Source organism: Periplaneta americana, chromosome 8 (genome assembly GCF_040183065.1).
Source record: "Periplaneta americana isolate PAMFEO1 chromosome 8, P.americana_PAMFEO1_priV1, whole genome shotgun sequence".
Classification (NCBI taxonomy): Eukaryota; Metazoa; Arthropoda; class Insecta; order Blattodea; family Blattidae; genus Periplaneta; species Periplaneta americana.
The window spans coordinates 114945175-114971992 of NC_091124.1; the positions used below are offsets into that span (position 1 = coordinate 114945175).

General features: G+C 34.1%; 1 protein-coding gene across 3 annotated transcripts in view; it reads left to right on the forward strand.

The window, feature by feature from the left end:
- Positions 1–26818, forward strand: part of Impbeta11 (importin beta11) — a 212103-nt gene that overhangs the window by 60272 nt on the left and 125013 nt on the right. For all 3 annotated transcript variants that reach the window (XM_069833446.1, XM_069833448.1, XM_069833447.1), the window contains 2 exons: positions 501–767; positions 892–1047. In XM_069833446.1, coding sequence (XP_069689547.1) covers positions 501–767; positions 892–1047 — 423 coding nt within the window. The remainder of the gene's footprint in view (positions 1–500; positions 768–891; positions 1048–26818) is intronic.

Genomic DNA, 26818 nt, shown 5'->3' on the forward strand with positions numbered 1-26818 from the left:
TTTACTATGTTTGAGAAATTCAAGGCCAATGTTCTTAACACATGACCTTCAAATGTGGTTCAAGGTTTTTACAGTGTTGTTTTGTAACACAACATCAACATCATAAGCTTCAAAATGACATCTTTAAAAGTCTTGTTGCTCAATTACAACTTGAGATATATTTAAATTCTAACATTAAGAAGTAAGGTGAAAATATCCGATTTTTTTTTTTTTAATTTAAATATTAATTCCAAAAAAAGTATTCATCCGAGATTTTTAATTCTTAACAAAATTAATTCAAACTACAAAATCGTTAAATGTGCAAAGTTTCATGACTATCCAAGAAGGTTGGGTTGTGTCCTGTGTTCATTCGACATGGAATGATGTGTGAGATATTGCAGGTTTTCATTTGATTGTATAACTTGTTTCTTTTGGGACATGTTCATTTTGGATGTTTATAGGTTTTGAATTTAGTTCTCAGAAGTGTCGGTTGAATGATTTGAACATTTATATTTTTTTAGGAAAGTCACTTCGCAGCAGAGGTACAAATCTGTTGGAACTGTGTGAAAAGTTCATAATACATCTCACAAAGGTACTAATTGCTGTATTAGAGCACCATCCCTTCTCCTATGTTGATCTGATACAACCGTCACTGGAATTTGCTGTGTATTATGTGTTCACACCTTCTGGCGAGACTCTTCTGTTCGAGAGGTTTATTATTCAATGTTTGAACCTCATTAAAGGAATTCTGCTTTGTGCAGAATATAAACCAGCAAAAGTGATAGAAGGTGAGTTTTTTTAAACTTTAAGAAAGCAATGTTGGAAATTATATTATAAGTATATTAAGGTATTCAGGTATATCTCTTCCTTGAAATAGTAAAGATTGTATAATTTTTTCTTATTTATACCCAGAAACAAAAGAGCCTGGAACATTACGTGCACATCAGATAAAGATGTCATTCTTCACAGCAAATACACTGACAGAAATGTGCCGAAAACTAGTAACACATTACTTCCTGCTGACACGTGATGATCTTGAACTCTGGGATAGTGATCCTGAAAGTTTTGGTAAGTTTTATGTTTTGTTTTAAGTCATATGTAATTTATTATATTATATACTGAAAATGTTGATGTTTATGCACTTCATATTGTTACAATTTTATAACTGTTGAAATAATAATTGATGTATCTTTTTACTTTTGCATTATGCAAAGTGTAAGACAAGATTAAAAAAAATCGATTTCGAGATTTTCTCATAATTTGTTCTCAGCATCATTGATACTAAAAACGTGGTTGCGATTATACACTGTTGGACAGATTTTGTTCATACTCAGTATTTACAAGTCAATTTATCCAGAAACTATACACATGGTGGCTGGGTAGCTCATTTGATAGAGCAACTGGCTATGGACTAGAAGGTCGTGGGTTCAATCCCAGGTGGTGGTGCGATTTTTCTCATTGCTTAACCTTACAGAACAGGCCTGGGATCCACTCAGCCTTCTCTCAAATTAAGTAGCAGAACTTCGGGAGTAAAAGATAGTCAGAGCATGCTGCTGACCATACTACTTAATCTAGTGCTAAGGTCATGAAAACATACCCCCTTGTGCCTTTACGACACATAATCATTTTTAGTAAAATTTAAGAGGTCATACTTGAGTAATAATAATAATAATAATAATAATAATAATAATAATAATAATAATAATAATAATAATAATAATAGTGATACTTACTGTCCTTTAAGGAACCCGGAGGTTCATTGCTACCCTCACATAAGCCCGCCATTGGTCCCTATCCTGAGCAAGATTGATCCAGTCTCTATCATCATATCCCACCTCCCTCAAATCCATTTTAATATTATCTTCCCATCTACGTCTCGGCCTTCTCAAAGGCCTTTTTCCCTCTGGCCTCCCAACTAACACTCTGTGCATTTCTGGATTCGCCCATATGTGCTACATGCCCTGCCCATCTCAGACGTCTGGATTTAATGTTCCTAATTATGTCAGGTGAAGAATACAATGCGTGCAGTTCTGTGTTGTGTAACTTTCTCCATTCTCCTGTAACCTCATCCCTCTTAGCCCCAAATATTTTCCTAAGAACCTTATTCTCAAACACCTTAATCTATGTTCCGCTCTCAAAGTAAGAGTCCAAGTTTCACAACCATAAAGAACAACCGGTAATATAACTATTTTATAAATTCTAACTTCCAGATTTCTTGACAGCAGACCGGATGATAAAAGCTTCTCAACCGAATAATAACAGGCACATTTATTCTCTCCCGAGTATCATTTATATTTGTTACTGTTGCTCCCAGGTATTTAAATTTTTCCACTTCTTCAAAAGATAAATTTCCAATTTTTATATTTTCATTTCATACAATATTCTGGTCACGAGACATAATCATATACTTTGTCTTTTCGGGATTTACTTCCAAACCTATCTCTTTACTTGCTACAAGTAAAATTCCTGTGTTTTCCCTAATCGTTTGTGGATTTTCTCCTAATATGTTCACGTCATCCGCATAGACAAGCAGCTGATGTAACCTGTTCAATTCCAAACCCTCGCTGTTATCCTGGACTTTCCTAATGGCATACTCTAGAGCAAAGTTAAAAAGTAAAGGTGATAGTGCATCTGCTTGCTTTAGCCCTAAGTGAATTGAAATGCATCTAACAGAAATTGACGTATACGGACTCTGCTATACGTTTCACTGAGACACATTGTAATTAATCGAACTAGTTTCTTGGGAATACCAAATTCAGTAAGAATATCATATAAAATGTCTCTCTCTATCGAATAATAATAATAATAATAATAATAATAATAATAATAATAATAATAATAATAATAATAATAAAACAAAATAGGGATTACTTTTTTTTTTTTTGTACAAAATGAAGGGATAATGAAATAAAATGAGCATATGTTCGCTAACCCCAAAGTTTTGAAGAAAATGTTATATCCAAAATTATTTGTACCTTCGTTGGGAATTTTGTTAGACTGTCTACAAAAGTTTCCACACCACACTAGATTATGTAAGCCAAGTATACATACATACATACATACATACATACATACATACATACATACATACATACATACATACATACATACATACATACATACATACATAAGTGTTCTACCCATGGACAGGTCTTTCACTGCAAACCCAATATTCTCCAATCTTTCCTATTTTCTGCCTTCCTCTTAGTTTCCGCATGTGATCCATATATCTTAATGTCGTCTATCATCTGATATGTTCTAGTCACATCATTGTTGCAGAACTAAATCCTTACTAAATACATTTTTATGTGCAAATGAACCACTTTTGAATATCGAGTTTCATAAAATATAGAAGAATTATATTAGAAGTGGTTACATACAGCTACTTTATGTAAATTTATATAGAATTAAGTCCATCTATGTACTTAAGCCATGCAATACATAATTGACGTCAAATGTCTTATCTTTGGAATTATTGTATTAATAAATAATGACCTTTGTGTACAGTTCAGGAAACGAAAGTTCATCTTACTTGGGTGTGTATTAAATGAGTTCATTTATATATGTCTTCCGAGTATTAGTTAAAGAAAATAACTATAAACAAAAAAAAAAAACTTTAAGACAATTTGTTATATTTTTATTACCTACTGTTTATATTTCAGATCTTTGTTTGTTTATACTTTGCATTGCATGTATTGTATGTTTTAAGAGAATGGCCTTTGGTCAAGTTCTAAGCTACATTGGAAAAAAGAAATATATATAGTCCAGAAATGCTTGCACTAAAAGTTAAGAATGTCACCGAGTATGCTGGACTGAATGTGGTATCCATTTACTACGATTTTAAGCTTGATCCACAAGACACTTCAATCTAACATTGGATAACAAGTCACAAAGACTGGCAAATGAATCCTGTAAACCACATGTTGACGTGTGACATTGAAGGTCCATTAATGATACCAAAGTGAAATATTGACAACAGTGGCTTCTCAAATGAGTGGGAATATGACTTGTATGTTATAAACTGTCCTGGGTAAAAATATCAACTTTTAATGCATATACAGGATGATTCACGAAGTTTTACCACTATTAATGAAGCATTTTCCTGAAGTGATTTAAAACATGTTTTCCTAATAAATTTTTTTTCTTATCTCATATAATAATTGTATTGGTATTAATAGAGTTCTCAAATGTCAGCGTATGCACTTACTTTGCAGTGCATCAAGAGTTATTTATTGCACGTTCAGTTGATATTCATACATTGTGGAATTAGCAGCTTGTTAGTTGTCTTAAGATGCTAAATAAATTTACAACTGAGGAATATACTGATATGTTATTTATTTATGGTGTGTGAGGGAAATGCAACAACTGTTGTGGCTGAATATCACTGCCATTATCCTAATCGTAGGATTCAGAATCCTAAAACTATTAGTGGAACATTTAACACACTAAGGCAAACTGGTTCACTCCCAGTATTCGTATTCAGTTTGAAGGACATCAGCAACATGATACAGCAGAAGGAGAAAACATCCTCAATATTGTAGAATGCAGTCCTTGAATTTCAACAAGACATGTAGCTTGGTGATTCTGTGTTACTCAGTCAAAGGTATGGAGGACTTTACATGTAAGTGAACTGTATCTGTATCATCTTCAAGAAGTGCAACATTTAGAGCCACAAGATCATTCCCATCTTGTCGAGTTCTGCACCTGGTTAAACAGAAATGGTAGAGAGTTTTACCACTGTATTACAGTAAAATCTCGTTTTAACATTCCCATTTTTAAGAAATAATCTGTTAAATCCCAGCCAAATTACCATCATAAGAATAATATAATTCCCGCATTTAAGGAAACCTGGTTTAAAGAATACTTTTCAAGTGGGTTTTGTGATAATGTAGCCCGAAATATGGATTCAACTTTCATTAATAGTACCATCATATTCAATAGCGCATACCAATCAATAGTAATGCGGCTGCGTTGTTCTTTATGGTCTGGCTTTGCATTACTTTCACACAGTGGTTGCTTTGTTTTCGCGAGTTGTGTAGATCCTGTTTCCAATTTTTTTTTTTTTTTTTTTTTTTTTTAAGTTTGTGCTGTTTGTATATTGTTATAATGGCAACTAAATGGAAGAAATTAATTATTGGACAGAAAGTGAAAAAAATAAGGGATGTCGAGGCCAATCCTCAAATAACACTATCGCATATGACAAAAAGATATAGTTTGCCAGCTACTTCATTATGGGAAATAATGAAGATGGAAGAAGAAATTTTCAATGCCGAGCTTCAGTGTGGTTCAAGTTGAACCAAACAGAAAAACATTCGTACCTCACCATTTGAGTTAGAAAATATAATGAAATTTGTTACAAATAAAAATTGTAGTCCTAATTAAATAATTGTTATAATGTTTGGTATATAACACACGTTAGTTACTAGTTATTTTAGCCTTTCCTTTGCTTTTTAAGTAAACCCCCTTATAAGGAAAACCCGTATTTCAGGAAAAAAAAAGTAATTTCTCATCAGAGATTCGTTAAAAACGAAGTTTGCTGTATGTTCACTGATGAGTCACAATTCACACAGGATGGCATTAATAACTTACATGAATGGGCAGATATTAACCCTAAAGCCACAGAGAAAACCAATTTTCAACATCGATTCTGTGTAAATTCTGTGTGGTGTTCTATATGAACAACTGACGGGACCATTCATTTTACCTGGAAACTTAAATGGTGGCAATACCTAGGGTGACCAACTCTCCTGTATTTTTGTAGGAAGTCCCGTTTTTTAGCTTTTTTTTTATCCTCCTGACTCCTGTATTGCTCTTCTAATTCTTCCGTATTTTTCATACATCAGTGTTCGCTATTTTTATTGTAATATAATAATAAACTCAGTAAAATGTTAAAATTTTAGACATCATGTTAAGTATAGCAGGATCAAATGTCCACAGTGAAAGTATTCCTAATGTTGAACAGTAAATGGGCAGAGCAGAGAAATCAAAGCAGCTTGGAAGTAATAAAGTCAGACGCAATGATCATAATCAATAAAATTGTGACTGATGGAAAGAGTTTGTTTAGTTTGAATTGTAAGATAAAAAAATATTGTGCAGCATCCTGGTGATAATAGGCTAAATAAGTTAAAAGTAAGAAACATGCATATTTTAAAATATTATTTTACTCAATATTGTGACTTAAATCATATTTGTGTTATAATTAAATTCATAGTTTTATATTAAAAAATAAACCATATCATCAATGAATCCTGGCTTCACAACCCAAAAAATTGTACTAAAATTTGTTGTGACTAATCTCCCGTATTTTTGTGATAAAAGTTGGATACCCTACATATACCTACACTTTCTACAAAACAAATTGCCACAGTTACTAGAGATGTTCCTCTTGGAACGAGACTTAATATGCACTTCCAACTTTATGTGGTGCCTGTTCATTTCACCCTTGCAATAAGAAATCATCAAAACCAGTATTTCTCACACCATTGAATTGATTGTGGACAGCCAGGTCTCAAGATTTGGCACCTCTTCATTATTGACTATGGGGATGAATGAAGCATCTTGTGTACCAGATTAAGGTAAATGTACTTGAAGAATTAATTGTGCGCATTATGGATGCCACAGCAATCATAAGGAACAGCCTTGATAAGGAATGTGACGCATGTGAATCATAAGCTTGCGACCAAGTATGTGGAGGTACAGGGAGACACATTTGAAAATCTCTTGTAAAACTAAGAATTGATGAGCAGATGAAGTTTACAACAAGTAAGCAGTTATAAGAGTGGGAACTGTAGCCATTTTTTGTTTTTTATGTAGTGATATTATTACATTTTTCCACTACTTTCAAATTTTTTCAGTGCTTTTCCTTCAGTAAAGTCTCATTTTATAAACCTATGGATCAACAATTGGCTCTCTTCTGACAAAGGAAAAATTTTACAGTCTGTACAAAAGAAACCAAATGACCTAGAAATGTGCAAAAACTTGCTCAGACATGTTCAAACATTTTTAACAAGAGCCAGAACAGGTCGGATTGTCACACAATTGTACCTACAGCGATTTCACCTTTCTGATAATCCTACTTCTGTGTGGTATAATAATCATGATGAAGATCTGGAACACAGTCTTCTATACTGTCCATTCATAAACCACAAAAGAAGTAAATTAAAATCATCAGTACCAGTTACAGAAGACACAGCCCTGCAGTATATATTGACTACACCCCAACTCTAGCTACTAGCAACAGGCATCTATAATGAACACTGATCAAAATACCCCTCATTTCTCATAAAAAACAAAAACTGAATAGACTACAGTGGGCTATAGTGGACTTCATGTTGTCAGCAAACAGCTGGATACATAAATAAGATTGATTGATTTCAAATTTTCAGTAACCTGTGGCAGCTATAAGTCAGATCCTATTTTTTATTTACATTTTTTTTTTCTTTTGCTCCAGTTGATCTCAGAAAGGCCCACTCTAAGTGGCAGTGAAACTTCGTGAATCACTCTGTATATTCAGGCTCTGGGCTAATATAATTTATAACATGACAAAAAAACTCAGTTATGAAATGCATATTATGTAATGAGAAATTGTCTATTTCTTGACTCTCATTTGTTTTCATTGGCTTTCTAATTTAATCCAGAGGTTTCTTCATTATTTTGTTTCTTGCCATTGAGATTTTTACAAATCAGAATACAGTAGAACCCTGATTATCCGTCACTCTATTAACCAATTGGTGGATTATCTGACTGTCTTTCTCTCGGACTTTTTTTGTTACATAAATATATGAAGTACTGTACATTATATTAGGACGTTACTTTTTCTAGAGAGGGTTATTACAACACTTTAACCCTTACACAGTATGGTCTACTGTTGGAGTTGTCATACTGTATAATTTCTATATAAAATGTCTTTCACGGGTATCAAAAGAAATCATGTTGTACTAAGTATAAAAAAGTGCAAATAGAGTGGTTTGGGGAACGAGAAACTGTGGTTCATCTCAGAATACAAGTCTGGCGTCACAACCTTGTGCAATTTAATAAAAATCGAGGCTACAGTATACAGGGTGATTCACGAGGAAAGGTAAAAAATTTAGGACATGATATCTTAGGCCATTTTGAGTGAAAAAGTTCATATGAACATAGGTCCGTTTTCGAACGATGGCAGAGCTAGAAGCATTTTTTTGGTAAAAGTCTTGCCCCAATGTGAATCAGACGTTACCATATCGCTGGCTCAATATTACAAGATTCTATGTTTATATCAGAAATATTACTATATACACCCTTGTAACATTTAGCCAGCGATATGCTGCTGACTTGAGACAAGGTCACCAATCGCAATGAATGACGTAACATTGGAATCTGCATTGTGAGCGATGTAGATAAGAGAAGAGAAACAAACCGGGTGGTGGGGCATTACAAATGTCACAACAAATACGCCATCACTTATCACAGCAGTTTAGTCAACTACCTACAGTACAGTAGTTATACAGATTTAATTGTCGTAAGTGTTAAGTTGTGTTTTTCAAGATACCTTATAAATTTTCGACTACAGAATATGCCGATATTGTATATATTTATGATTTGTGCGATGGAAGTACATTGCATGCCGTCGCTGAATATGAACGACACTTTCCGAACAGAAGGGTACCATATCGAAGAGTATTTACTGTCTGTGGGGTTGGATGAAAGACTTGGTATAGCAAAGGAACGGGAAACGAGAGAGGCGCTAATCGACCGTATTTTGGATGCGGCATAAGAACGGCCACGTGCAACTCTCCCAAGCGAGGAGCGCGATTCACGCCAGAGCGCAACAGTGCATTGAAGCAGAAGGAGGTACCTTTGAAAATGTGCGAAAACATCGATCCCGACTTCTAGAATATTAGGTATCTATGCTTATGTGAATATATACTTTAAATTTGTTCGTAATCTGTCTCTAAATACGAGTTAGTACAATGGAATCTCAGAAGTTTTTGTGAAATCAAAGAGCCATAACTCCGTAACTGTTCGAAAATGGACCTATATTCATATGAACTTTTTGACTCACAATGACTTGAGAATTCACATCCTAAATTTTTTAACTTTCCCCGTGAATCACCCTGTATAAAGTATGTAAATATACAACATGAGACCTCTACTAATTCTATCTTCCCACAGAAGAGTTTTCTTGCCCCTTAAAAACCCGTCATTAATAACCAGACATAAATCAGTGAATTTCTGGTGCACTACCTAGCATGTTGAATACAAGGTCATGGAGAAAATTACGAAAGTGTAAGCATTATTCACAAATTTACGAAAATGTTTTATGGTATGGATTATCCGATTTTTTCGATTAACCATTCAGCCCACCCCTTTCATTACCACGGATAATAGAGGTTTTACTGTATAACATATTTGTACTTGAAAATGCCTTTTGATAATATTAACTATATGTTATTATTGTTGAAAAATTGTATTTATGACAGCAGGTACTTGGTACTTAAAAGAAATTGAAATAATTTATTGCATAATTACTTGTACAATAATATTGCTTCCATGCTGCATATATGTAGATGTAATTATACAGAGTCTGGCAGAATGATCTCCCCGGTTTGAATTGACTGCTGCACAGGTTCCTTGATAGCTGCGCTTGAGTGGCATATATCTTTGAGCAGCACAAGCCATGCCATTTCAGTTACCATCATGGCGAGGATAGCTGAATGTTGTGCATTTTGTTGTTGAAGCATTTTAAATATGGCTATTCTGTGATTGCAAAGCAGTGGCAATTTCCTACCCATTTTGGAGTAGGTTGATGCGAAATAATTCCTGATAAGAAAACAATACTGTTATGGGTGAGAAATTTCAGACAAAAGGTTCAACTTTGAAACAGAAATCGCCCAGTAGATGTTGCAATGTTTGAACTCCTGAGAATATCGCAGTAGTGAGGCTTACTGTTACATTTCCACAATACAATGTTCAGCCTTTAAACATGCTGTGATACTGGGAATATCTGACTGGAGTGTCAGACGAATCGTACACCTAGACCTCAAGTTCTATCCCTACAAAGTTACAGTGGTTCAGGAACTTCAGCAATGTGACTGACTCAACCACTCAACCGCTAAGATACTTGCAAAATCATATTGGAAAAGATGTTCCAGTAGTGCTAAGCTCATTTTCATTTGTCGGGCTGCATCAACAAACAAAACCATCGGGATTGGGCTCCAGAAAATCCTAGAGAAATGCATCAGCGACCTCTTCACAGCGAGCATGTTACTGTTTGGTGTGCTGTTGCACAATTTGGGGTAATAGGGCCATATTTTTTTGAGAAAGAAGGACTCACAGTCACTGTTTCAGGAGTGTATAGCTCGTGAGGGCAAGCATTTGGACGATATTTTATTTAAAACAAAGTGATGTTAAAATGGCAAGCATTCTTCTGTAAGATGGTAAAATAAAAAATTTTAAATGGGATCTATGTTTTTTTTTATTTATGTTTCAAATCAGGGAGACCATTCTGCCAGACCTTGTATATATATTAAAACCCCTCTTCTACATTTTACAAGGGATTAGGGGAAAAGTGGTGTAATTTGAGGGGAATGATTTAATGGTACAAAATTACAGTAATCTGTAGGTCTCCTAACTCACCCACAAAATGACATGTAATTTTTACTATTTTTTTTTTTTCTGGTAAAGTAGGTCCACACCTGTGGAGTAATGGTTAGCACGGCTGGCCGCGAAACCAGGTGGCCCGGGTTCGAATCCTGGTCAGGGCAAGTTACCTGGTTGAGGTTTTTTCCAGGGTTTTCCCTCAACCCAATTTGAGCAAATGCGGGGTAACTTTTGGTGCTGGACCCTGGACTCATTTCACCGGCAATATCAGCTTCATATCATTCAGATGTTAAATAACCTAAGATGTTGATACAGCATCGTAAAATAACCTACTTAAATAAATCGTAAAGCAGTTCGATATTTTAGTTTTTTTTATGTTTTGCAAAAACTCTGTCTGTTTTTCTAGTTCATATAGCTTCTCGAACACTGTCATCACTAGTAGCCATCACTATCTGAAGCAGAAAGGCAATTTTGCAATATTCCCATTCCTGTAATTGCCTCTGCACTTGGGGAAACAACTTCACAATAATTACCATGGTCACCATCCTGTCATTGCCACCACTATTGACACTGTCATTATGAAACGATCTTCAGCTGTTTCTTGTAACTGCTGTTCTAATGTAGTCGCCATTATTTTACTGCTGGGTCATTCCATATAAAATTTTAAAATTCGCAATGTCAAGTTCTGGATTTTTTCAATATTCTAGTAAATGAATGTCATAATAATAAATAGTTAAATGGTTTAATATGAACTTCATATCACCAATGGTTGAAAAGTAATGGAGGGTGAAATATTCGGGGAGTTGATATGTAGACTGTTGTTAAAAATATTATTAAAATGATATGCTTCATTGTATAAACGTAAAAATTGTGCCAATACAATGATAACTCTATGCATTTAAACTTACTGAAAGTTATTATGGATTTTTACTTCGAGCATGTATTGAAACTTACAGTAAAATAAAGAAATGTTAATATTTTCAAATCAAATATTTTTTTTACCATCCTCTATTTTTTTATGGTGAGATTAAACAGTTTCTTAATCTATTACAAAAATTTTATGATGGAATCTCTAATACTTTGGTAAATATTAAATAAACCAGAATTGCAAATGTTATCGTTAAGGATCAAAGTCACGTGCAGTGTACTACGTCCCGTGCTCATACCAGACACCCATACGCGTGCTTAGCGATCAATATGACAAATTCCTGATGTTATAACATCTGCTCAATGGTGCATTAATAGATTTCACGTGAGAGTTTGTTTTTTTCCTGTTATAATCTCAGCGCAACTTTTTCCCTTCAGTTTAGAGGGTGATTTTGTTCTGTTCTGTCCTGTCATTGTAACTTCTTCCCTTCAGTTTAGACGGCGAGTTTGATCTGTTCTGTCATTGTAAGTTGTAAGTGTTCAATATGCCTAAATTAAAGACGAAAAGTTGGAGTCATCTGTGGTGTTGCAACACTTTCAGACCTTAAAAACATTCGTCACAAGTCTGTAAAAGAAAAGTGACAAGTAGCATGTGTAAAAAAAGTCCCGCATTTAGTGGTAGGTGATGCTATTTGCGAACGCTTTTGCCATAGGATTTCAAAAATTGAAATAATTAGTGAAGTTGTTGGGACTGAAAGTAAGGTCGACAAATCAACAAGCGAATAAGGTTTACAAACAGAGGCAGGAAATTCAACAAGTGAAGAAAAATATGCTCCTGAACGTAAGGAACTATAAATGTATCTATCAGAAATCCATCAGAAATGTTGACGTCATTGTTATAGAGAAATTTACTAGAAATTTAGTACAAGGAATGGACGACAACTGACAGGGCCGATATGATTATAGTGAAAAGTGACAATGTAAATTTCATTAATAACTTCATTGGTTGGCTTAAAAAATTCAAGATACTGTACACAACTTCATTGCAAAGTCCCAAGCAAATTATTTAAAGTAGCTGAAAAATGAAATAAAGCCCGATGAGTTTATTATCATTGGTGATTTTTCAGAGAATTACAGTTTCATTATTCAGGATGCTACACAAGGTCATCACTGGAGTGCTTCTCAAGCAACAATACACCCATTCACAGTATATTACAGAAATTCAATTGGTGGTACTTTAGAGAACCTTTGTTTTTAGTAATTTCGGAATGCTTAGTTCACGATAGTGCAACAGTTCATGTTTTTTTAAAGGAAAATGATAGAACATCTGAAACAAGCACATACCGAAATATCTAAAATATATGATTTCAGTGATGGAGCAGCTAGCCAATACAAGAAGGAAAAAAAAACTCCGTTAATATACTCAATCATGAAAACGATTTTCAAATACCTGCGGAGTGGCATTTCTTTGGAACTAGTCATGGTAAAGGGCCAGGTGACGGTGTAAGGGGTACAATCAAGCGACTCGCTGCAAAAGCCAGGAACTCTAATTTCAACTCCTAAAGGACTGTATGATTGGTCAAAATGCAATATACAGGGAATTATTGTGTCATTCACATCCATTGAAAAACATGAAGAAGTAGTTACAAATCTAAATCCTCAAAGATTTGCCAGCCTCAAGACTGTTCCTGGAACAAGAAGTGTTCACTGTGTGCTTCCAGTTAATGGAAAGTTAGCAATAAAACCCTATTCTGCTTCATCAGAAGTACCGATACTAGTTGGAATCAGACGTGTGACACTCACCGGTCGTCAATGTGGAAACGCTTCTCGCAGTGACCAGCAGCAGTGATGGCGCATGGCACAGCAGCATAGATCAACCTTTACACGGCGAGTTGTTTTAATTTATAACCTATTTTTGAAGATCCCATTATGAAAATTTGACAGCCTAATGAAAATGCTCAGTAAATTGTCATTTATTTTTTTTTCATGCGAAGTGAAATATTTGATTTTATGTAATGGCGTTTTTTAAAATACATTTTTGAATTTCTCTAAATATAATTTTCAGAGCTGCACTGAATTATAGTATCTTAATAACCTATTTTGTAAGCTATCTAATGATATCTTTAAAAAAATTTTGTAATTATTCTTATGGTCAGAAAACAAATTGAAAATAGAGCTATGTGCTCAAATAAAAATATTTTAACTGCTCATTACATTTAAACGGTAGCTGTCGCAAACATAATTTTCTACATGATTAATATATACTACATAAAGAGTTGAATGTACAATTTTTAACAAATTTGGAGATATTAATGTTTTTCGTCATACTGTTTTGCATGGAATTATCCTGATGTGAATTCTGAAAATGATGCATTTGACTGAAGATTTTCCCAGTTTGCTTTTTTAAGTCGATGTGCAGTGGTGTAAATGGAGGAGAACTTGATCCTGCACTAACATAAATGCAGTGTATATATTGTCAGTTTACAAACAGAACACATTAAGTTAAAAATATAACTTCTGAGGAAAAAGTGTGTATAATGTGCATAATGTATGTGTATAAACTTGAAATTGGGAAATTAAATACACACAAAGAGATACAACGTACTAAAAGTAATATTTTCAGAATTCCGTTTTGTTAAGAGCTTTCAGAACGCCTTTTTTTCAGGTGTAATATTTAATATTGCTTGCAAGCTGACGATATAACTTTATGAATGTAGAGAAAATAATCTACACTTACACGAACACTTACACATACACTCATCCTAGTATACGACATAACTCTTCACAGATATACATCATGTACAGCGTGGTCTGCCGAAGTGGGTACAAATTGAAAATGGGTCACAGTCCTGCCATCTATCCACAATATACAGAACCCGAATCACGCAAGTGTAGTGGGTAGACATTAAATACACATACATATAGGGAAAATAATGGATAAAAAATAGTTGCATAAATGGTGAGAAAACGTAAATTGTGAGGGCTTAAAAGCAGGATTCTACTGTAGCCAATACCATTATTTTTTACATGCGGAATTGTTCTATTGAAAGATCGGGTGTGAGTTTACCTGCCACTAAGTTATTTGGCGATATTACGCACCTCTGGAGGATTATTGTTACTGTTTTGGTTCCAAGCCGATTACACAGTACAGTCACTTCTAAATATGAATAATTACCAGTACCTTCAGTATGTGTTACCTGTACATGGAAATTAACATATTGGAAATATACGCCTTTTAAATTTACGTTTTGTAGAAAGAATATTTAAAGTAACAAAAATTTGTTGTGTTTCAGTTCATCTATTCCTGACATGTCTTCAGATTCTACGTCATTATTGTCATTCATTTCTATACCTCTGAAATCAGGTGAAGTAATTCTCTCACCAAAAGCTTATATTGTTATCTTCAACAAGAACACCTCTGCTAGATTTGCTTTTTCATTTAAATCAAGACTTTTGAGGATCTTCTCAGACTTGTGGAGAAGCATTGAAAATTAATAACATCAATTTTACTAACAATATCTTTATGGTCAACATAGAACACTCTTGCACATATACTAGATACAATCATTGGGAAGCACAGTGAAATTTGTTTAATTATTTGTTTTGTATTTTGTGTTGTATTGTTGTCAGAGTCATGGCTAATGATAAGCTCAAAAGTCCTGTATTAAATAAAAAAAAAGTCATAAATAAGAGTCAGTTGCATATGAGACCCTTCCTCGTAATTTTTTGAAGAGATTAAAGAAAAATAGTATAAAAATGTTTATTGCTGGCCAATAAAGATAACTAACCCTCCATCTCTCTCTCTCTGTCTCTTCTCTCCCCCTTTAGCTGCTAGTATATATTATTGTCTATAATTATCTTTTTTTTTTTACTATGATAATACATTAAATGTTTTGAAATATATTTTTAAGGATATGAAGTTTTTATCATTTCATGTTTTGATTCCATACTAATTTTTTAGATATCTGCATATAGGACCCTACTCAATTTTTTTGGCATTGGAAATAAAAAGAAATGTCTTATATGCGAGTAAATACAGTATTTTATATGACAGTAATCGGCCAAATTCTTCTAATAAAGGTCGTTTACTTGCATAAAGTGGTCATGTATTGAATTTACAAGAAAAACAGTTGTACGGAAACAGTGCCAGCACACAACTTTCCACACATTATTATGCTAAACCTAAGTATGCAAGTAAATTGTCTGGGCCTGACTCCCCATATGAAGAAAGAGGATTTTGTTGTTATAGTTCAATTTCTAATGAATCACAATTAAATCTCCTGGCTAGTGTTAACAGAAACATTTTAAATTTATTTTTGAACTTACTGTTAGACACTACTCAACGCAAAGTAAATAAAGTAGACTTTTATGTTAGCCTTGCCATTTGCTGCCCTTTCTGTAGTTTTCGATGTTCACCGAGTACTATTTCTATAATGTTCCAATCTGTTTTACCTATACTTGCACAGGCAACTAAAAAGTTTGTTTTCTGGCCTGGCAAAGATACTATTAATGCAACATTGCCTACTGTTGTTTTTAAAGATAATAATCCGAACTGTAGAGCTATTATTGACTGCACTGAAGTTAAAACAGAACAACCTCCTGAAATCAGTCAGCGTATATATAGATACTCTTTATTATAAGTCTGCTTATACTGCAAAAAGTCTTAATGGTATTGCACTTTGTGGTGTGGTAAGATTAATTTCCAAATGTTGTGGAGGTAGAGCCAGTGATAGTTTAATCACAAATGACTGTGGAATTTTGAAACTGATAGAACCAGGAGATCAAATTATAGAAGATAAAGGTTTCCCCAGAATAAAAACTGTATTGGAGGAGAGCAATGAAATTTTGGTAATGCCACCTTTTATGAGTGAAGGTCATTAACACATGATCAAGTTGATGACTTATAATATTGCTAGTGTGCAGATCCACGTTGAACGCTGCATTCAAGGAGTGTAAGTGTATAACACATTTTTATAGCCTCCTCCCCACTAGATATAATTACCATCATAACAATCGGGAAGTCCAGGACGAATTACTAGGGAAATGGTCAGTTTCCCTAGTACTGCATTCAGGGGCCTGTTTCATAAAAGTTACAAAGCTACAAGCAGTAGGTCAATAGTGTAATGCAGCGGATCCCAACCTATGATACGCGCACCACTGGTGGTACATGAGCCCTATCAGTGGTACCTAAGCGAAGTGTGAAATAAAAATATGAATTATTGCAAATATAAAAATACATATATAATTGTTTTCAAACTTCAAACAATGAAAAAATAAATAAAATAATTTCTATAATATGTGTTTGAATATAAAATGATTTCATTAATATGTGTTTTAATATTTCTAATTGTTGACCAATTTCATCAAACTCGTTAATATTAATTCAATAATATCCAGTAAAACTAGACAAGATAACAAGTCAGACACTTGCATTAAAAGACTATTAGCTTTTATGAATCAAGGCCCTGGACCTCTCAAGTGTTACGTATATTTGTAACAAGTAGGGAGGGGGGCTACAACACATCATTATTCTACACAGATAATTACTCAAGTAAGTACTTTATATGTTGAGGAGTGCACCGAGATCGAAGGGCTAGTTCCATTCTTCGAATAAAAAAAGAGGAACAGCGCGTATTATTAATTGCAAAATATACATTGTATAAGTTACAGAATAAGAACATTTCCTGGTGTAAATGTACCAGTCAATAATAGACTACCGGTACAGCTTTGGTGTTGCACAGGAAGCATACAGGAGAAGGGCTATTTTAACAAGTGAAATTGGGCAAAATTAGATCATTGTTAGAAAGGAGTCAAAATCTATCGATCGTTTAGCAGCACAGTGTGCAGTTTCACGTGGATCCACACATACAACATTCATTCATAAAGGATGGCATTACCAAAATTGCATTGCTCTGCTCCAATACAGTTTTTATTCTGGGGAATTAGGGAACCTGTAGATGAACAACGAATGTTGTATTTAAATGTTAATCTTCTCTTTGAATTTTGTACATGAGTAGTCTTTACTGTAGAACACTTGCAATGTTGTAGAATACAATTATCCTGTTGTATTTTTCTTTAGACTGATAAAATATCTTATGGAACTTCATTATATCAATCATTCGTAATGTTGTACACCGGAATATTTTCGTCTTGTGCTTGGAATGGGAGAAAACCCGTAGCAATGTTGATGTTGACATAATAAAACGAACGTAAACAAACTTGGAGGTTGTGTTAATTACCTATCTTGGCGCATTCTATATCTTTTCCAGTTTTCTCTTTGTCTCTGTCGCTTTATAGATTTATCCAGTGGAACAATAGAACCATGTGCACTGAATTTGCTCATTTTTATTGTGATTTGCAACAAAAAACATAATTACGTTTCACAACAGAATCGTATTTAAGCTACAACAGAATGCATGATCGCCATAATGGCATGTGACCGCATCATCATCATCATCATCATCATCATCATCATCATCATCATCATCATCATCATCGTAATCGTTTGGCTCTTTTGTTGATAGAGGATTTCGATTCTAACAACTTTGTAAGTTTTACATTCTATAGGGGATTTTGATACTAAAGTCAATTTTCATCACTCTCTCTCAGCCCAATTGAGCGGCTTTCAACCTCAATATTTATAACGGTATTAGAATTCATTATACAGATTCAAATGGTATAAAAACATGAAAATGTGTGAAAATTGCGTTTAGGGGGATTTGAATCTAGACGACTCATATAATAGTTACTATTAGTTAAAATACTTAAATCCCAAATACTCAATTTCAGTGTACTCCTTACTGCTAATATCCACCGTCTTTTCAAATCCATTTTGTGGGCTCGTGATGGAAAATGATAAAACTTAACAGTTTGCTCTATATTACAATATTTATTATTATAGCCAAAAACACAGCACATAATTTTGCTGGACTGCTTTGACATTTTCAAAATAAATAATCTAAAGACAACACTGTATGAAAGATTGAATAAATGCGTATAAAATTACTCCTATTCAAATCTTCCAGCAGTCAGCTGTTAACACAGAGAGCACACAGCTGTTGATGACAAACCTACAAGTAGTTCTCGTAGTATCCGCCTGTAGCAGCACATTGCTATACGCACAGAGCCTATACAAAAGGAAAGTTCTACATTCACAAGTGAGGCATATGGTACGATTTTCACTTTTCATTGTATTATACATAGTTAATTCATTCATATTTTCTGCTCAAGGGCAAGTCTTTTACTACAAACCCAGCATTCTCCAATCTTCCCTATTTTCCACCTTTCTCTTAATCTCTTCATATACTCCCTATATCTTAATGTTGTCTATCATCTGATAACTACTGTTGAAGTTTCTAATCTTGGAACCTGACAGGAATGTGATGTGACCCTACAGTTCGCGATAGCGACCCCTATTAATAATTCTAGCCTGCTACCACCTGCCTAAAAACTGTGTTACCTACCTCATAGTGGAAGCTGTTGAGCAAGTTGCATGTCAGTGTCACTGGTTTCACAGTTATCTTGCGTTGTGTTGTCACCGTTCTCACTATCCCTGCTACCATCACCATTATCAGAATTACTAATAATATCACTATCACTACCACTGTCATCAACCCTTAAATTTATAACAATATGATCAGTCATATCTAATAGGAGTCTATCTTTTTTCCAATATTGTTTTTCTGTATGTTGAATACATTGTCTACAGAATCCTTCCTAGTCTTCTTTTGTCACAAGTGAAAGTGCAATTTTTGTCACTTGCATTAATTTCTGTAAATTTAAATCACCCATGACATTATTGTCCCTGACAATACGTTTCACTTTAGCCCAAGCCAATTCAACTGGATTCAACTCGCACATGTAAGGTGGCAATCTAAGAACTTTGTGGTTATGTTCCAAAATGTTGTCAATTCTGTAACTTTTTTGCTTTGGTTTCAGAGGTAGAATAAGGTTATAGAGGTCGTTCTTTCTCATACCTTCATCACAGTTCACTCCTTTCTTGCGAAGCCAAGAGATCATGTCTGCCTTTATTGCATATGCAGATGGAGGTTTGTCGATCTGGAGACAGTGATACGGAGCGTTGTCGAGAACAATAACTGATTAAGGAGGAAGATTGGGTATCAGTTTTTGTATAACCCATCTTTCAAAATTTTCGGCGTTCATCTGACCGTGGTAATCTCCTGTTGCACTTCTGGCTTTATATATAAGTTCTGCATTAGGAAGGAAGCCGTTAATTCCTCCTACATGTACCACGATCAATCTTTGTCCAGAGTTCGCATTCGTGTGGACACACACTCTCATTCTGCCAACATTTTCGACATGTCATATTGCTATCCACCCAAGTCTCATCTATATAAAAAATTGAATGTCGCTTGCTCTGGAATTCATTTATTTGCACCAAATATCTCGAGCTCCAGTCTATGATATCTCCTCTCTCGATCAGAATCTTTCTTTTGGATTGGCATTTTCTCTATTTAAAACCCAGACTTTTCACAATTCCCCATAGAAAATCGATCTTCTGTTTTATTACTGGTAGAAGTTTAGGAATCGTTGGCACTCTTTTTTCTTCGATGTAAAAATCTTATATTGCCCTTTTGATGACACCCTTATCAAAGTCATCTACAAAAATCACATTCGTCTCTTCTTTCCTGGTGATTTGAGAAGCTGAGTAGGATCTGAAATATTCCTTTCCTTGTGCTTCTTTCATATTCTTATTATGGACGACTGAGATTTCCCCGAATACATAGCTGCTCTCTCTGTTGCCTTACTCAGCGATAACAATAACTGTTGTTTCCTCGACTCCTCGTCACATTTTTTAATTAAGTTGGCAATAATTTCCATGCCTTCTCGGTGAATGACAACATTTTTAGGCAGTGACATTTCGCCTGATGTACCTGCACATAACTCTTTACCCTGAGATTTGTATACTAAACTTTATGAAAAAAAAAAAAAAAATCTAGCCTATCACTTGTTGCTACAACGTATAGAAAACACTACCACACTGCACATGTACACACTGGAAGAACGAAAGTAGTACTGAGGGTGAAATTATTTTCAGAACATCTTGTAATAGTGAACACGTGCAGTGATGAGAGACAAGCCTCAGTACGTTATCTGTTGTTTTTGATTCCCTGCTTAGACCCGCTTCCTCACACCGCAAGTTCCAAGATTAGAGTCTTCTGCCCTGAACTTTTCTCCCATTCACCTTTTCTTCCAGTGCATCCTTCAGTTGGCAGTTTTTTCTTAGCCAGTGGCCAGTGGCAGCTAGGCTTCCGAAACAGGAGGAGCAATCCAAAAGCAATTTAGTAATAATTATTATTAAAATTAACTGATGATAATATTGTAACTTTTATTCTACTTTTGACCACCACACCTGTCAACAATGTGACTTTTATTTCTACTTAATAATTCACCCTACAACAATGGGTATTCCACTTAACACAGCAACATAGTAGTCGTTATTACACTCCATACAGCGACAATGACAATACACGGGTATTATTGAGAAGAACAACAATGTACTCCTAATTTCAACTACTGTTCACAAGCACTATGTGCCGAACAAATCTGTCAGTTCACAGTTCTTCTAGCTCACTGTTCAAGTTCACTGCACATCGAACTCTGATCTTCCTGATACGCCGCACTCGCCTAGACGCTGCCACAGTTACGGACTCAAGTTCACTGCACGTTGAACTCAGGACTTCCGATACACCAATTAAAAAAATCAGTAATGAACAGTCATATATGTTTGATTAAGTAAGACTAATACTCTGTAACAGTCTTACCTTATCGTTTATAATGCAGATCTTTGTTTCCAGATTAAGATTAGGTTTTGGAGGACAATCCTTTATTATTCTACGTTTATTGCTATAACTCAGTACACTAAACTGCATTTGCAAAAGTTTGTCACTTACACAGTGATGATCGTGCAAGGATGTCATATTTCAAGCCTCACAATATATTTAATAATAATGCAAACCCCGTTATTTCAGTAACCATCTCAACTCCCATCCATAGATGTTTCAGGGTTCATTCACATAAAGTCGAGGAAAAAAAAACGACACTGGAAACTAATAAGTGGAATGGGAAAGATATTATTTTGTGCCATGTGCTTCAGTCAGCCGCTGAGATTGCATACATAATTTGTGGCATTATGTTTTCTCGAAGAGTTCAATTTATCTCGCATTCAGTATTAAATACCAACTGCAATATATTTTAATAAACAATATAATACACAGGGAATGTACTTTCTCATTAATAGTATAATTTAATTTAACATCATCTTTGAATTTATCATAGCTTGCAGTAAAAGGGAAAGATAATTTCATACCTATAGGCCTACTTTAGTTCACTTCATTAATACAATATGTTCAAACATAGCCTAATATAATCAATGTATTAAGTAAATTCAATTAACGAATAATATTTATGAAGCATATTAGGCTTATTGTGTTATAAACTTGATAGAAGTGAATCATCTAAATAATCTGAAAATATTTAATAATTTCCTTTATATTTAAAGTCATTAAGATATTTTAACGTGTATTTATTTTTTAATGGTTTGTTTACAAGTTAGGTAAGTCTATTCTTTATTTCCGATTATCATGTCATAAAAATGCATTACAGTATTCTTCGAAACATATGAATTTCCTTGTAATCTAAGAGTTATTTAGAGTTTCGCACTAGGTGAAATGCAATATAATGTCATAACATTTTCATGATTTTAATGCTGTACTTTTTAAATATTTTTCATATAAGTAGTTTAATTAAATTTAGGGATTATAATTGAAGAGTCCACTGCAAGAATGATGGATGTCACTTTCTTATCGAAAGTGAACCAAGACTGTCAATGCATAGCTTAAGACATATAGAATTTACATAGAGAGTTATATGGCATTAACATTGATAGTCATTGTCCGGTAATGATCGGAAAATAACAGTTAAGCTTTGAGCGCTAAGCATTTCAAACTTTCAATTGCTAGTTTCTGTTTACTGCATTTTATTTCAAACATTGCTATCCTCTTCTGTCTGTAAGATGCCTAAAATAAGTAAAGACAAATTTATATAATTTAATGTAGGTATATAATTCCACTTCCCTATACAGTAAAACCCCGATAGGACGCTGTTCAAGGGATTGCGTGTAAATTGCGTATTAATCGGGTCCATGTATTAGGCGGGTATACTAATTTTGACTTATAAACAGTATCTATTAGCATATTTCTTTATTGAAATACATGATTCATGAAATGTAATATAGCAATGTTACTCAAATTTTTTTGAAGTGGGAACCATTTTTTTAAGTCAGAACAGTTCCGTGGACCACCTTACTCTTATTCCCTTTGAAAGCATATTGATCATTTTTGTAGCATATTTTAATACTAGTATACTTATATTTTAAAGTAGAATTAATTTATTTCAATTAATTTTATATTAGTATTAACTAATTAAGTTAATGTTAATAGAAAAAAATTCATTTTAGTTTTTTTAATAATTCAAATCTATTAGAGTTTGGCTAATCTTTAACTTATTAATTAAAAAAATAAATAAATGTTGGTACTCACATTAATATTGTAATTCGACAAGTTTGCTTTTTACACTTGTGTGTTTCATCTCTAAGTGCCATTTCAATTTCGCGAGTTTCATACAAACAACGCATCGAGGATGTGGTTCACTCTCATTGTCACACCAAGTAAATTCAACTTCCAAATAACTCTTGTCATATTTACGAAAGTATTTTTTCTTTGAACAGCTACCACTAGGACTAGATATTTTTTTAATGGCACTAGAATCACTGAATATCACAGCTTCTGAACTATTGGCAGTGCCTAAATGAAGTGTATCATCACGTTCCTTTCTTTTCAAAGATGTATAATGGGCACTGTTTAACAGAGACATAGACAACAAATAGCCTGTACCACATAAGGATTTCAAACATGTAACTGCTAACAGGCAAGTGATGAATCAACAATGCACAGAATTTGTTATAAGTTACTTGTGATTGGCTGCAAAAATATAATTATAAAAGTATTGTAATTTGAATTTCTGGATCTGATTCGCCTGGATTTTAAAATAGGCGGAGTCTAAAATTTCTTATATCGTCATCTGAAAAAAAAAAAACAAATAACGCAGAAACATGTCCGATTTTCAACAAGTAAAGATGCAATTTGGCACATTCTATTATTGGTGTACGACATACAGTATGTGACCATTTCAATGTGCAAACTGGGTGTCGGCAAAACTATTAAAGTCATAAATACACGAAAAGATTCGTTACTTTGGTCCTCTGTTGTGAATTCGGGTGGTGTCTGGCTGGGTTACAGGTGTGGCACCAGACATGCTGGGAAAAGATGGTGAGAAACACCACGTTCATAGTCCTTTAAATTCCTCTTTAGTTGCTGAAAGTAGAATGAGAATTCGGTAGATGCGTAGGGTAATAAAATTCATAAAATGTCAGTATTGGGAGAAAAAGTGAAAGGCGATTGCCATGTATCATTGAGATTTTCAGCTAGAGTGTGATCGCAATTCGTTTGAATTTCATTTTTTTTGTCTTTTTTGAAGGCCACAAGGGCAGACTTTGAGGACCACAGGTGGTCCATGGACCATAGTTTGAGAAACACTGTAATATAGTATTACTCCATTATGTAATTACTGTACTGTACGTCAAAGACATTTACAATATGTACTGTACTTCTTTAGAAAAAAGTCATTTATAGTTGTCTGCCATATGCGTGTTCTCCAAGCCCTCATGTTTACCACACTTCACTTTCCCGCGCTTACATCCTCCTGACGTTGCAGTTGCAGTGATTGAGTCGCGATTTTTTATTATCATCCTTAATGTCGATGATGGATTCCTAATGAATCAGAGAGTTGTTTCTGATTAAGAGTACTGTTTTCATCGTATATTTGTAAGATTTCCACTTTTTCCGACACAGCGCTTTTCGTTTAACACTCATTGCAGTCACACTCACAGACATTTCAATACACTAAAGGACAACAAACTGACCAGCAAAAATTTCCAGAATTTTATTACTGCTGAGTGAGGAATGTTGTTTGAGATAGAGGGTTAGCAAGAGAATGGGGTATTGTAACTGTTTATAGGCTTTAAGCATGCAGATAAAGAGTTGAATAAGAGAGCGTAACAAGAGGGTGGGGTATTGTACAGTATGAAGATTTAAGTGTGCAGGTAAAAGGTCGAATACCAGTACTTTTCAGGTTAATAGCATCAATGAGTTCAATGGCCAAAATGTTTCATTGCTGAAAATTACATCGAAAATATTCCACAAAAATAGTGTATTATGCAGAACTTCAGCGCAACAAATGGGTTATTTTATAAATGCTTTATATATGAAATGTACAGGGACTGAACAAAAAAAAAAAAAGTGTATTACACGGGATAGCATAGTAAACGGGCGTGTCTTATCGAGGTTTTACTGTATTTTCAGTTTAAGACTTGTCTGCTTCAAAGATACATATAACGACATTTACACCTAAGATACATATAACAACATTTACACAATTAAATTTAGGTTGCCTACTTAAGTTTAGTTTCCCATATCGTAATTCTGATGTTGCTGTCCCCTTCTGATGTGCATATAAATGCGTAAAAAGATTTTTTTATGGCCTACTTCAATATTTTAAAACCTACTTTAGATGCCAAAATGACCTTTTTTAGAGTTTAAATATCCAAAGTCTACTCATAAAAAAATAGAACGGTTTGCATAATTTTGACGCCATGGGTGAGGATATAGAGATTCACAAAAACCACTTAGTTGTATTTAGTGATTATGTATTATTACTATTATTTATATCATTATTATTATTATTATTACTATAATTATATTCATATTGTTTATTATAATATTTGCTAATAATGTCATTCTTATAGCTGTAATATTAACATATTCATGTGACTATTAGTAATGTCACAGTAATTTAATTTTTGAAACACTACACAGTATCACATCGCATACATAACACGTGCTACTGGCTGATGCTAGTCAGTACAGCAGAGAAAGAGAGCGGAAGCCAAAACTCAGTTACATACCCTAAGAGACAGCATTATGCTTCTGTATCTGTCTCCCTTTTTCTTCCCAGCAACCCATGGTCACAAACAGGTATTAGGAAGCAAATATCTAACATCGACCTGTGAGTTCAAATTCATCGCGAGTCAAAATATCTTATAAACAGGAAATGAAATAGAAGAAACAACAAATAACAAAGTTGTTTCTGTATAAAAATAAAAGAAAATCTTTCTTAAAAAATAAATGGACACTATGCCTCTGCCAGTGGCCCAGCCAGTTTCTTTTTCTCTTCTGATCAATTTCAGCATTCACCCACTCTTTCTAACACGCTTTCATTTCTTATTCTGTCTGTCCATTTCATGCGTTCCATTTTTCTCTATATTCACATTCCAAATGCTTCTAGTCTCTTCTCTTCACTCGTAATGTCCATGTTTCTGCCCCATACAGTGCCACACTCCACTCAAAGTACTTCACTAGTCTCTTCCGTAGTTCTTTTTCCAGAGTTCTGCACACAGTGCTCCTTTTTCTATTAAAATCTTGCGACTTCCTGACAACAGTTCATGTTATTGCTTACAGTACATCCCAAGTATTTAAAATTGTCCACTTGTTCTACTGCCTCATTTCAAGTTCCCATTGTACCTTCTTTATTTTTCTTCTGGTAGCCATAGTCTTTGTCTTGTTTGCATTTATTTTCGTCCCAGCTGTCATTTAGCTCCAGTAGCGTATCCCTTAGTATCATCAGCAAATCTTATACATTTTATATTCTTTTTCCTTTTATCACTCCTTCCATGTTTGAAAATAGTTCTTCACTAAATTCTTCAAGTAGATGTACAGGGCAGGTGACAAAAGGGCATTCTTATCGTATTCCTCTCCTTGTTACACTTCCCTTTGACATTTTCTCTTCTATCCTGACTTTGGCTTCTTTCATATAAAGATTACTGAACAGTGTCCTTTCTTTTCAATCAACATCAATTTTCTTTAAGATCCCATAAGTTTATTTCAATTCACTCTATCGAAAGATTTTTCTAGGTTCACAAATACAACATACACTTCTTTATTTTTCTCAAGATATCTTTCATAGATTGTTCACTGCAGTCCAATTGCATCTGTCATACCTTTTCCTTTCCTGAAGCCAAATTGTTCTTTTTTAAACTCGACTTTCATTTTAGAATATAAATGGATTCAGTGTTTGCAGGAGAATCTTTGCTTAGTGCGGTATGAGGCTGATATTATTTTAATATGTTACTGTTAGGTTGGGTTTTGATTTTTACTTCTGTACAATTACTTTTACTCTTAGGCTTATACTATTACAGACTACAGTAATAGGATATAAAACCCTGAACCTCTAGGTATAAACTAGAGAATTAAATTAA